General features: G+C 37.9%; 1 protein-coding gene across 1 annotated transcript; it reads right to left on the bottom strand.

The window, feature by feature from the left end:
• Positions 1 to 660: 660 nt before the first annotated feature.
• On the bottom strand, positions 661 to 8614 carry qrfprb (pyroglutamylated RFamide peptide receptor b). Its single transcript, XM_087782978.1, has 6 exons — positions 8200 to 8614; positions 6563 to 6721; positions 5319 to 5380; positions 4674 to 4909; positions 1129 to 1226; positions 661 to 1055 (listed from the first exon to the last, which is right to left on the bottom strand). The coding sequence occupies exons 1-6, from the start codon at positions 8612 to 8614 to the stop codon at positions 661 to 663; spliced, it is 1365 nt and encodes a 454-aa protein (XP_087639104.1).
• Between the last annotated feature and the right edge of the window lie 5371 nt (positions 8615 to 13985).

The following is a 13985-nucleotide window of genomic DNA, read 5'->3' as shown; positions in this document are numbered from 1 at the left end:
ATTGAATTAAAATATGTTACTTGGGTCACGACTTCTCATTATATGGTGACAAGTGACGAGTTCATGCCATGACTTCTCCAGTTTTATTTTTGGTCCTTTTTTTGGGGGATAAAGCCTAAAAGGGAAAAACAATGAAATGTAATTCAATATGAATACATCCAGCGGCAAAGATTTTACTCCAAATTCAGCTGATTGTTAATCATTTTTCTTCCATTTTAAAATAAGAAAAAATAAAAGTTTAAAAATACATTGTGTGCTGCTGGAGTAGATGATCCACGGATGTTTAATATGGTAAATAGAAATCATGTATTGCATGAAATGTGGACCGAGGTAGTTCCAGTTGTTTGAGATAAAGGCTTTAGCCGCATTTCACGTGTTCACAGGTCACAAAATTCTTTAAAAAAAATGTCAGAAAAAAAAAATTGCAATGACAGCTGTTTGCTGTTTGTTTGGCTCTTTTAAGCAAAGCTTCACATATCCAGGGTGTCCTTAGCTGGGTTCCATACTTGTGAGAAAGCCCACCCGCCGAGGTGCTAATGCAACAAGTTGCTGTTGACGCACGACTGATCCAGGACCTGAAAATCTTTCATGAGACCCGCTTTGGTGTGGGTTCGCCCCCTGCTGATCTGCTAATAGAAGCCTCTAGTTGGCACCTAAGAGTCACTTCCCCTGAGATGTGCTATTGGCCGCCATTTCTGTCTGGATGGTGGAGATCTGCTCGCCCATGATCTCGGCCGAGCTGTGTACGTCCGAGAAATGCAACGCGCCCTTGTCGTCCGACTTCCTGGCGCTGTCTCGTCTGTCCGCCTCCATGAACATCTCCCTGCTCCGGGGTTTGACGAACTGCACGGTCATTTTGGGCGCCACGGCGGCGCCGCCCTGCTGGCTGGGCTCCCGCAGGCAGGTGGCGAGGGCGGCGAGGCAGCTCTTCTTGAAGTTCTCGTTCATGAAGGCGTAGACGATGGGGTTGTTGAAGCTGTTGAAGAAGCCGATGGCCTGGACCACCGCGATGATCATGTTGAGCGTCACGCCGTCGTATTTGTTCTCCAGGTCGTCTGCAGGAATCGAGACATCATCGTCAAGGTTTTATTTCAAACCTTTCTTCAGCGCGAGTGTGCGACCACTCACAGTATTCAAACAGCATGTGCACGGTGTGGAACGGCGCCCAGCAGATGGTGAAAAGTACAACAATGGTAACCATCATTTTCACAGCTCGCTTCTTTTTCCTGTGAAAGGAAAAAATGTCGAGTCAAACACCTTCATCTACTCGTTTAAAATGTTCTGGCACTATTCTTTTCCCAACGGCTTGTGTGTGTCGACCTCGTACAAACACACACAGCGACAGAACACACTCGACTGGAGCATCTCACCTTCTTTTGGTTCAGAAGGAGAGAAAAGCTCTCCTTTCATTCATGTGGGAGCAAAGGTACAGAATGTGCTTCTTTTTTCTTTTTTTTGCTGCCTCACCAGCTAGTTCTACGTGGGTGAGTTCAAATTGTAAATAAGATCTCATAGTTTCAGAAATCCGCATAAAAGGGTCTCGAGCGGAGGATTAAAAATTATCCAAAAATGAACTCAGAAGTCAGTCCGTAAACCGTTTTATAGTTGATGTGTTTTTTTTTCCTCTATTCCCTCTGAGATGCGGCAGGTTCTCTTGAATAAGAGAAAAAACATTTTCGATGGATTTTTTTTGCCGCTTCATTCATTTCCTTTTTGATTCAACTGCTAAAATTGCTCACAACAAAATCCCAGTCAGTGAGTAAAAGCATCTTTCAAATATCATCTAAAAGATGAGGTTAATTAGATAGATAGATAGATAGATAGATAGATAGATAGATAGATAGATAGATAGATAGATAGATAGATAGATAGATAGATAGATAGATAGATAGATAGATAGATAGATAGATAGATAGATAGATAGATAGATAGATAGATAGATAGATAGATAGATGTCAAACATTTAAAAACAAATTGAATGATGCAATTAAAGAAATAGATCGCCAATAAACAATCAAACAAACGATCCTTCTACAATATACAATATTTTTGAAAAATTGTACTCTAAACTGTATACTTCCATATCTTCAAATGACAACACTAAATTAAATTAGTTTATTAATAACCTAACAATTCCCCAAATTTCCACAACTCAACGACATATGTTTTTATGCCCCTATTGGATTGGATGAGGTAAAAGCTGCGATGAAATCAACGCATAATGGTAAATCCCCTGGACCAGATGGATATCCTGTTGACTTTTACGAAGCTTTTTTTGATCAATTGTCCCCATTAATTTAGAAATGTATAATCGTGCCATCTCTTCGGACTCCTTGCCACACTCCCTTACACAGGCCTCTATCTCATTTATACTTAAAAAGGGTAAAGATCCATTGAGTTAGGTTACCTACCTACTTACTACTCTTGCCCAGTATCATTTCAGAAGACCAAACCGGCTTTATTAGGGGGAGGCAGAATGAATCCACCGCTCATAACTACTTTAAGGTTCTTTATTCACCACAGGGATCTGACCATGAACTGTTATAGTTCTATAAGACGTTTATTATCAAATGAACATCAGTGCATTGTATCAAATATCACTCCCACTACAGTCTATGTGGTTTCCATGGCCACGACACACACGCTCTGCATCACTTCCCCTCCCCCCCACCCACACACACACTACGCTCCACTATTGATCTCATAAAGCGCAACATTATTTAGAAAAAAGTGCATTTACTCACGTAGTTCATGGAGGAAATAAATCATTTGAGGCTCATGAAAGACTTGTCTTGGAGTTAGTATAACTTTCTTAACAACGTCCAGCTTTTATTAAAACATCCTTCTTGAAAGTATATCTGCGATCAGATCAAGCTCTTCAGCCATTTTGTTGAGAAACACACAGTTAAATTAACTCAAATCATCGTTTCAGCTCCATGTGACTTGTCTCAGTGCTATCCAATCAGAGGACATGAATGTGTCACGTGTTCAACGCGTTCAGCGTCGTGGAAACTGTGAGAAAAGTAGCATCCCTGTATCCCAGTAGCGCTGACGTTGTGTCGCCAATTCGAATCTGATTGGTTAAAACAATGCTGCCGTTGATTTCAATGGACAAGGGCCACTTCTGAAACGACTGAAGGCCTCGGGTAGATTTCTTCTGGCAACACGTGAACGTACAATCCCAGAAGCAGTGCAAGCAAGAGGAAATAAATGAGATGAAGAGAAAAGACTATTAGGAATAATTTAATACATATTTATGAAAAAAAAAAAAAAAAAAAAAATGTAACCTTTTATTTTTTATTAAATGTATTTTCTGATTACAATTAGGCCAGCAGAGAATGCCTTGCTAGCCCTGACGGCCCGCCATTGCAACTACGTGACTATGCTCGAACACATACCAGCTCATTCCCTCAAATCCCAGCTCCAACTGTGTAGACCTAATACTCAACGCTCCCTCATAAAGGGCCACATCTCACTTTTCCTATAATCTTGCTAGAATTAAGTGGGAGGGTGAACTTCAAATTGGTTTATCTGATGCATTCCGGGATGAAGCCGTCAGAATGTTCTTTTAAGTATTATTCAATTTAGAGTGCTACACAGGCTCCATCATAGTAACTTATCAACACTATATCTCTGTTGAAAAGTGTGACAGGTGCTCCTTAACTCCACGTAACTTAACACACATGTCCCAAATCAAATACCTTTTAGAAAATGGTTTTTGACAACCTTTCAAAAATAATCGGTGTAAATGTTCACCCATTACCACACGCATCTATTATATTCGGAACACCTTCAGATTTACCCCGCAACAATTTATTTGATTGACGCACCTGTAATTGCCAGAAGTAGGATATAATTGATGTTGAAATCATCCTCATCGCCAACTTATAAAGCTTGGATGAATGACACTATGTCAGTCCTTGAACTTGAAAAGAACTTTGCTATTAGGGGATCAATTTTATGTGCACTGGAAGTCATTTACAAATAAAGCCACATTGATATGACTGTGTTGTAATCTAACTGTCGCATTGTCAATACAATTTGTTGACAAAAAAAAAATAATAATGAAAAAGGTTCAAAATGTTATTATTTGATTATTGATTATTTGATGTGGGGTTGACATTTTAACAACATGTAGAAAAGTATAGCATATTAAATAGTTTTACAAGATACAAAACTGTGAAAAATATTTGAAATGAAAAGAGGCCATGCTTGTATTGAATTAAAAATTGTGTTAGCGTAATTTTTTCTGGTTGATCGTGACAGCTTACTAAAAATAACGCCGAGGCTGCTAATGGCTAAAGGACAAAAACGTTGGGGGACTTGCAACTTTTAAAATACTTTAACTTGCTTAATATTTGAGCTACATTTAGTTTAAAACCTTTATTGGAATGAGACGAAGAAAAGTATGCTTTCTATTCAGCTTTTAAGGGAGCAGCGCACAACGGTCTTATGACGCCAACAACTTCCATACATAGAGCAGTACATGGCGGCCATTTTGAGCCCAGAGCTCAGTAGGACGGTAGGACCCCCGAAGGATAACCAAGCTGACTCGAGTTCCGTTTATAGATTTAGCTTTAACATACAAATAATGATGTTGAAAGATTAGGAAGATTATTTTCTTGAACTAAAATAAGTTTTTAAAAAGCTATTTCCTCAAACAAAAGACGTACCTGGAAATCTTGTTGATCTCCCGGAGGTTCATGGTGTTGAGGACTGACGAGTCGCCCACCCTCTTCCGGATCCACAGTTCGATGCCGATCCGCGTGTACAGGAAGAGCATGGCGGCCAGGGGGAGCAGGAACAGGGCCACCATGATGAAGGTGGTGTAGGCCTGTCGGTGGGTGACCGAGGGCCAGCTCTCCTGGCAGCACACGTGGTTGTTGTCGTACAAGAAGTCGTACTTCACCTTCAGTCAGGGACAGTGAAGGGAAAGAAAAACGTCTGAAATGAATTGAGTTATAAATGTTACTTAGTGCTGCTTTAAAAAAAAACAAAAAAACTCAAACATTAAAAGTCAGAGCAGATCCACTAATCAAACAATGAGTTATTGCTCGGACAAAATGTCTGCAGCAAGGTCTCCTCCCAGTTCGACTTCCCCGGAAAAAAATGAAAACTAAATGTTTGCTCTTAACTAATATTATATATAAGGGAATGCAAACAAAGGCGCTTTAATCATTTCTTGCAGGACTTTATATGAATAAAAATGAGAATAACTTGAAGTCAAGATCTAAGCCTCATGAGGGGCAGTTCCTACTGTTATGACCCCTGAACCGATTGAACAGGAATGAACTTAAGCTGAACTGTGTCGTACTCACCTCCAGCTGCTGCACGAACAGCATCGGTGAGCCGACGACCACTGACGCCATCCAAACAAATCCTGCGGGAAACAACAGGAAACGTGTCACAGGAGACAAGAAGGACCTGACAAGTAGTTTTGTTGTATTGCACTGAAGTACTCCCGTATTAGAAGTATTAAATCCCGAATCAGCATAAAATGTTTATTTTAAAGTGAAAATGAAGTCAATTAAAATCAATTTTATTAAATTATCTTTTTTTTATTTTTGTCTAAATCTAAATTTGTCTAAATAAATCAGGTCAATAAAATGTAAACCAGACCAATCAATGTCCACTGACTATTGTTTTCACGCCGATAACTCAAGAATCAATGCAATTGAAAAAATAAAGCACTTTTTGTGACGTTATTCACTGTGATTTATTGCATAATTGGATGCCCATAAATGAAACACATACGTGTTGAGATATTACAACTGAACTTTCATCACCTCAAACACACGAAGCAACCAAGACTCTATAGAGTCCGGGGTTTCAATCTCTAATCAATATAATCAAAACTTTTAATAGCGAATTACAAGAGTACCCTGTCAGTCCCTCCCATTAATACATTTAACCCTTGTGTTATCTCAGGGTCAAGGTCACCCGGAGGCCCGAAATTATATGCAATAATGGAGGAGATAACACAAGGGATACCTCAAACACGTTTGTTAGCGGGTCTCCGGGTCACCTTGACCCTGAGATAACACAAGGGATACCTCAAACACGTTTGTTTGCGGGCCTCCGGGTCACCTTGACCCTGACATAGCACAAGGGATACCTCAAACACGTTTGTTTGCGGGCCTCCGGGTCACCTTGACCCTGAGATAACACAAGAGATACCTCAAACACGTTTGTTTGCGGGTCTCCGGGTCACCTTGACCCCGAGATAACACAAGGGATACTTCAAACACGTTTGTTTGCGGGTTTCCGGGTCACCTTGACCCTGAGATAACACAAGGGGTACCCCAAACACATTTGTTTTCAGGCCTCAGGGTCACCTTGACCCACAAGGGTTAAAAATATCTACTATTTCATGCTCAACAGAACTAATTGTACTACTACAGCACATTTGTGGATCCATAATCCTTCCGTCTTGTAAATTCTTGACATTATCGTCAATCTAAAAATGAGTCTCACCTTCATCAGTCTCTCCAGTCGTGATCTCAACATGTACCGTAAACCCTCGAGTATTGTGCGACCAGATCACGGCGGAAAGTATGAATACCTAGCATTTTGTACGCTCTTTTGGAAGAATACTGTTGCCTGGTCTTCAGCGGGAACACGATGCCCTGATACCTCTCGATGGCGATGCAGGTCATGGTGAGGATTCCCGTCACGATGGCAGTCGTCTGGACAAAAGGGACCGTCTTGCAAAAAAAAACACCTGAAAAAGACAATGGCCAGGTCAACAAAGTGGTGGAGCTGCAGGTCAGTCACGAGTCTCTCTGGCACTCATGAACAGTAATTGGCGAACATTGCTTCGAGTGCGTCTGTCATTGCTACGAAACTAAGAAGGTGTGACGCACGAACCTGTTTTCCTCACAGGGTTTTCAACCGGAATCTGTTTCCGGGTTGGATGGTTAATGGATGGTACAATGCAGGAGACGATCGCCCTGAAGCTAATGTAGCGTTAATGGAGATTTAATTACGATCTGTTATTCATTCATTAAATTACATTTGAACTCTCATGTCCAAACTTGCGGAGAAAAACAACCTTAATCTTAATTCAGATTTGGGTTTAGTCTTTGACATTCTTCTGTATTTGAGTCCCAAGTGTCTCTTGGGACACTTGAGCAGTAAGTCTAAGTAATTAGAAAATACAAATTAAATGTCAGGGCTGTTGGTCCAGACGAGTATCTTATCGTTCAACGGATCAATCAACGTCCACTTTTGACGGACCGTCACCGTGGCAACTCTAGCACTAGAAGTCTAACACAAACAAAAGGCTTCACAAAACATTATAGACCTCTTATTACTGTAATGAATTCATCGCAATCCCTATAATTTCATCCTCCGAAATGACACATCTTGTTGTTGTACACACTGGAGAACATAGAAGTCAATTTTGGATCGACACGTCTTCTAGATCCAAGTCTAAACAGAGAAGACGGCAGGTGGAATGGAGGTTATAGAGATATTAGGAACTTAAGTTATTCTCAAGAACACATGGGAAATGTCTCATTATCATTATGTGTGTACAAACAAAATACACATTTGGTTGAACCAGGCATTACTGTACGATAAAGCATCACAAAAGTCAAAGATATACCTGAGAGGAAAACACTATAAAAACAGAGGATGAGGAGTAAATAAAAGAACCAAGAATAGAGACGACAACCTATAAGTACAGTTGAAGATATGTGGGCATTGTTATATGGGGGCGTCATTGCAGCGTAACATCACACCTGGAGGATTGTTTGACATCTCGCAGTATTTGTCGTCTCCAAGTACAAACTAACTTTGATCAAAATCTGCCACAAGTACACACAACTGCTGCGACCATGAAGTTCAGAGTCAGAAGTGTTATTTTCTCCTTCATTTGATCAATAAATAAAAAAAACCCTTATGGTCTGACCCAGGTCGTCCTTCTCCGTGTCAACAATTTTCAACGATACAATCGGGAAAACAAAAGAATATTTCCCACCAACACTTGATCATCATTTTATCCTTCTCTGGATGAATATATCGTGTATTTCCTTCATATAAAAATACTTTTTATTATTAATTATGATTATGTTTCCATAATGATGAAGTCCAACTTTAAGTAGTAAAATAAAAGTTAATTTTTTTTTTTTGGTTCCGTCTCTCGAGCCACCAATCGAAACGTGACATGAAGAAGCGAAATGATGCGAAGTGACTAACCTCCGACCCAGTCCGACGAGATGTGCTGCAGCAGCGTGAAGGGGATGCAGAAGAAGGTGATGAGCAGGTCACTGACCGCCAGGGAACACACGAAGATGTCCGTGGCGGTCTGGATCACCCTCTTCTTGACCACCACGTAGATGACCAGGCTGTTGCCCACCAGGGCAAGGGCGAAGATGACCACGTAGATGATGACGAAGGACGTCTTGGCGCTGTAGGGCAGCTCGGGCACGTAGACCAGCGGCTGGATCTTGTAGGTGTCGATGAAGTCCTGGCGGCTCAGGTTAAAGAGCTGGAGCGTCTCCTGCAGGATCTCCGGGGTGATCTTCGTGGACGCCTGACCCGAGCCCGTGGACGGAACCGCTGCCATGCCGGACCCGCGACTGGACGTGTTGTCTCTCACCCAGCGGTCCATGTGGACGCGGCTCTGCCTCCCTTTTAAAGGAAGCTGCGTCTGCTCCCCTTCATTCACCGGGTCTCCAAGTGTGTGTGTGTGTGTGAGTGTATGTGTGTGTGTGTGTGTCTCGATCCCTCGTGGAGAAACAAGTTTAACATAAAAAAAAAAAAAAGATGAGACTGTGATCAGAGTCCACTTGTGCAGAAAGTGTTCTTCTTAAGAAGTGTTGCAGAAAGAGAAGTGAAATGAAGTTTTGAGGATTTTTGTTTGTTTAATGCATTTCTTCCTCAGTTAAATTCATATATTTTGAAAGACTAAAATCCCAGAGAGCGAAGTTACATTTATTCAACGTTGACACGTTACTTTGACTGATCTCTGATATTAAAACGTTCAGTGATCAACTTTGATGTTAGATGTTCAATCTAGTCTGACATTGAATCAACGTAGTTTGAATTATGTTATAATCTATAATTTAGAACCAGTTCTACTAGAATTTTTCTAGCAGTAAATCTACATTGAACCAACGTAGTTTGAAATATGTTATAATCTATAATTTAGAACCAGTTCTACTAGAACTACTAGAACTTTTCTAGCAGTAAATCTACATTGAATCAACGTAGTTTGAATTATGTTATAATATATAATTTAGAACCAGTTCTACTACAACTTTTCTAGCAGTAAATCTACATTGAATCAACGTAGTTTGAATTATGTTATAATCTATAATTTAGAACCAGTTCTACTAGAACTGTTCTAGCAGTAAATCAACATTGAATCAACGTAGTTTGAATTATGTTATAATCTATAATTTAGAACCAGTTCTACTATAACTTTTCTAGCAGTAAATCAACATTGAATCAACGTAGGTTGAATTATGTTATAATCTATAATTTAGAACCAGTTCTACTAGAACTTTTCTAGCAGTAAATCAACATTGAATCAACGTAGTTTGAATTATGTTATAATCTATAATCCAGAACCAGTTCTACTAGAACTGTTCTAGCAGTAAATCAACATTGAATCAACGTAGTTTGAATTATGTTATAATCTATAATTTAGAACCAGTTCTACTATAACTTTTCTAGCAGTAAATCTGCATTGAATCAACGTAGTTTGAATCATGTTATAACCTATAATTTAGAACCAGTTCTACTATAACTTTTCTAGCAGTAAATCAACATTGAATCAACGTAGTTTGAATTATGTTATAATCTATAATTTAGAACCAGTTCTACTAGAACTTTTCTAGCAGTAAATCTACATTGAATCAACGTAGTTTGAATTATGTTCTAATATATAATTTAGAACCAGTTCTACTAGAATTGTTCTAGCAGTAAATCTACATTGAACCAACGTAGTTTGAATTATGTTATAATCTATAATTTAGGACCAGTTCTACTAGAACTTTTCTAGCAGTAAATCTACATTGAATCAACGTAGTTTGAATTATGTTATAATCTATAATTTAGAACCAGTTCTACTAGAACTGTTCTAGCAGTAAATCAACATTGAATCAACGTAGTTTCAATTATGTTATAATCTATAATTTAGAACCAGTTCTACTAGAACTGTTCTAGCAGTTAATCTACATTGAATCAACGTAGTTTGAATTATGTTATAATCTATAATTTAGGACCAGTTCTACTAGAACTTTTCTAGCAGTAAATCTACATTGAATCAACGTAGTTTGAATTATGTTATAATCTATAATTTAGAACCAGTTCTACTAGAACTGTTCTAGCAGTAAATCAACATTGAATCAACGTAGTTTCAATTATGTTATAATCTATAATTTAGAACCAGTTCTACTAGAACTGTTCTAGCAGTAAATCAACATTGAATCAACGTAGTTTGAATTATGTTATAATCTATAATTTAGAACCAGTTCTACTATAACTTTTCTAGCAGTAAATCAACATTGAATCAACGTAGGTTGAATTATGTTATAATCTATAATTTAGAACCAGTTCTACTAGAACTTTTCTAGCAGTAAATCAACATTGAATCAACGTAGTTTGAATTATGTTATAATCTATAATCCAGAACCAGTTCTACTAGAACTGTTCTAGCAGTAAATCAACATTGAATCAACGTAGGTTGAATTATGTTATAATCTATAATTTAGAACCAGTTCTACTAGAACTTTTCTAGCAGTAAATCAACATTGAATCAACGTAGTTTGAATTATGTTATAATCTATAATCCAGAACCAGTTCTACTAGAACTGTTCTAGCAGTAAATCAACATTGAATCAACGTAGTTTGAATTATGTTATAATCTATAATTTAGAACCAGTTCTACTATAACTTTTCTAGCAGTAAATCAACATTGAATCAACGTAGTTTGAATTATGTTATAATCTATAATTTAGAACCAGTTCTACTAGAACTTTTCTAGCAGTAAATCTACATTGAATCAACGTAGTTTGAATTATGTTCTAATATATAATTTAGAACCAGTTCTACTAGAATTGTTCTAGCAGTAAATCTACATTGAACCAACGTAGTTTGAATTATGTTATAATCTATAATTTAGGACCAGTTCTACTAGAACTTTTCTAGCAGTAAATCTACATTGAATCAACGTAGTTTGAATTATGTTATAATCTATAATTTAGAACCAGTTCTACTAGAACTGTTCTAGCAGTAAATCAACATTGAATCAACGTAGTTTCAATTATGTTATAATCTATAATTTAGAACCAGTTCTACTAGAACTGTTCTAGCAGTTAATCTACATTGAATCAACGTAGTTTGAATTATGTTATAATCTATAATTTAGGACCAGTTCTACTAGAACTTTTCTAGCAGTAAATCTACATTGAATCAACGTAGTTTGAATTATGTTATAATCTATAATTTAGAACCAGTTCTACTAGAACTGTTCTAGCAGTAAATCAACATTGAATCAACGTAGTTTCAATTATGTTATAATCTATAATTTAGAACCAGTTCTACTAGAACTGTTCTAGCAGTAAATCAACATTGAATCAACGTAGTTTGAATTATGTTATAATCTATAATTTAGAACCAGTTCTACTAGAACTGTTCTAGCAGTAAATCAACATTGAATCAACGTAGTTTGAATCATGTTATAATCTATAATTTAGAACCAGTTCTACTAGAATTGTTCTAGCAGTAAATCAACATTGAATCAACGTAGTTTGAATTATGTTATAATCTATAATTTAGAACCAGTTCTACTCGAACTGTTCTAGCAGTAAATCAACATTGAATCAACGTAGTTTGAATTATGTTATAATCTATAATTTAGAACCAGTTCTACTAGAATTTTTCTAGCAGTCAATCTACATTGAATCAACGTAGTTTGAATTATGTTATAATCTATAATTTAGAACCAGTTCTACTTGAACTGTTCTAGCAGTAAATTAACATTGAATCAACGTAGTTTGAATTATGTTATAATCTATAATTTAGAACCAGTTCTACTAGAACTACTAGAACTTTTCTAGCAGTAAATCTACATTGAATCAACGTAGTTTGAATTATGTTCTAATATATAATTTAGAACCAGTTATACTAGAATTTTTCTAGCAGTAAATCTACATTGAACCAACGTAGTTTGAATTATGTTATAATCTATAATTTAGGACCAGTTCTACTAGAACTTTTCTAGCAGTAAATCTACATTGAATCAACGTAGTTTGAATTATGTTATAATCTATAATTTAGAACCAGTTCTACTAGAACTGTTCTAGCAGTAAATCAACATTGAATCAACGTAGTTTCAATTATGTTATAATCTATAATTTAGAACCAGTTCTACTAGAACTGTTCTAGCAGTAAATCAACATTGAATCAACGTAGTTTGAATTATGTTATAATCTATAATTTAGAACCAGTTCTACTAGAAGCCGTTTATTTTGAGAAACATGTTTCTGAACCCACTCATCAAAAAGGCCAAATTTTAGACTTAGTTTTTACTCTTGGCCTGGACATTTCTAATGTATCTGTACATGATGTACATCTGAGTGATCATTCTCTTGTCTTGTTTGACCCTCTTGACTTTGATGACTGCCTAAACGTGGACAGTTTGATTTACTGTTTCACTACTCATTGTGTTGAAATACTGGATCAAGTGGCACCTGTTAAATCCAACTTGAAAATTCAGAAAAAACGGTGCCCTTGGACAAATGAAGATCTCCTGAGTCTGAAGAGACTTTGTCTAAAGACTGAGCGTCTCTAGAAGTCCACTAAACTTGACTTGCACAGACTTCACCTCAGGGATCTGATGTCTTCTTACAATGAGATGATAGAAACTGCTAGATCTGATTACATCAGAAAACTGGTAGCAGCAAATAAGAAAAACCCCAAAGTGTGGTTTGACACGATTAATGCTCTCGTGTCTCCTGCTCCTCAAATAACGCCTGTCTTCTGAGAAGCTGACAGCAATGCATTGTTGAGATTTTTCATTGACATTTTTTCATTTTCAAGAGAAAATCTCTCCCCCTTTGTCTGGAACCCATACTGTCTCTGAGCCCCTCTCCTCCTCTTGGTCTTCCTTCACTGCTGTATCTTTGGGTGATATTTCGGCACTAGTGAACAAGATGAAACCCTCCTCTTGCTCAGATGACGTTAAAAACTGTTTCCGTCGCTCCAACACGACGTTACCTCCGGGCCTTAATACTTTGCTTTATGGAGAAAAAAGGTAGATGCAGAGTGTACGGGTTGTTTATTCACCGCTTCAAGACAAACAAAGATTCAAACTTTTACGATCGATCGGACTCACTCTTTGCCGGCAGCTCTACAGGTCAATAGCTCCGGGAAAGACGGTCCTGCACTGAAGATCATCTCTATATTTAAGGGAAAGTTTCCTGTCCAGGGGGTCGTCTCTTCCGGGGCAGTGGTTCTTTCAAGTTTGTTCATGTCTCGGGTCACCTGGAGAGTAACTTCCTTGCTACCCTGTTGTGTGGGCGGATTCCATTGTCTTCCAGCCCCCCTTTTTTGGCTCTAAGTCTGCTCCAAGCTTTTCTTGAAACAGTGTCAGTCTGAGTGAAATGTTGGTTGTGAATGTGTATTCAAACGTTTAAGCTCTTAGATGAAGCTAGTAATTTATACTTTATATTTTGATTATCTTTTAGCATTAATTTAAGTATGGCGTATACGTATAGTGTATAATAATTTTGAATCTAACAACGTCCTTCCGTGTAGGCTTTTTATCAAAGTATTTGATGTAATTGGCCCCTGGGTTACCAATATGATGAACCTCTCCCTTTCCACAGGGGTTTTTCCCAATGCATTTAAACATGCCATTGTAGAGCCTCTGCTCAAAAAGCCAGCCTTAGACCCAACTGACCTCAGTAATTTCAGGCCTATTTCTAAGCTCCCTTTCTTGTCCAAGATCTTGGAGAAGGTGGTGTCTGAGCAGC

This window comes from Callionymus lyra, chromosome 2 (genome assembly GCF_982586985.1).
Source record: "Callionymus lyra chromosome 2, fCalLyr1.hap1.1, whole genome shotgun sequence".
Lineage (NCBI taxonomy): Eukaryota > Metazoa > Chordata > Actinopteri > Syngnathiformes > Callionymidae > Callionymus > Callionymus lyra.
Note: the sequence above shows the minus strand (reverse complement) of the source record. Positions and strands in the feature narration are given on the sequence as shown.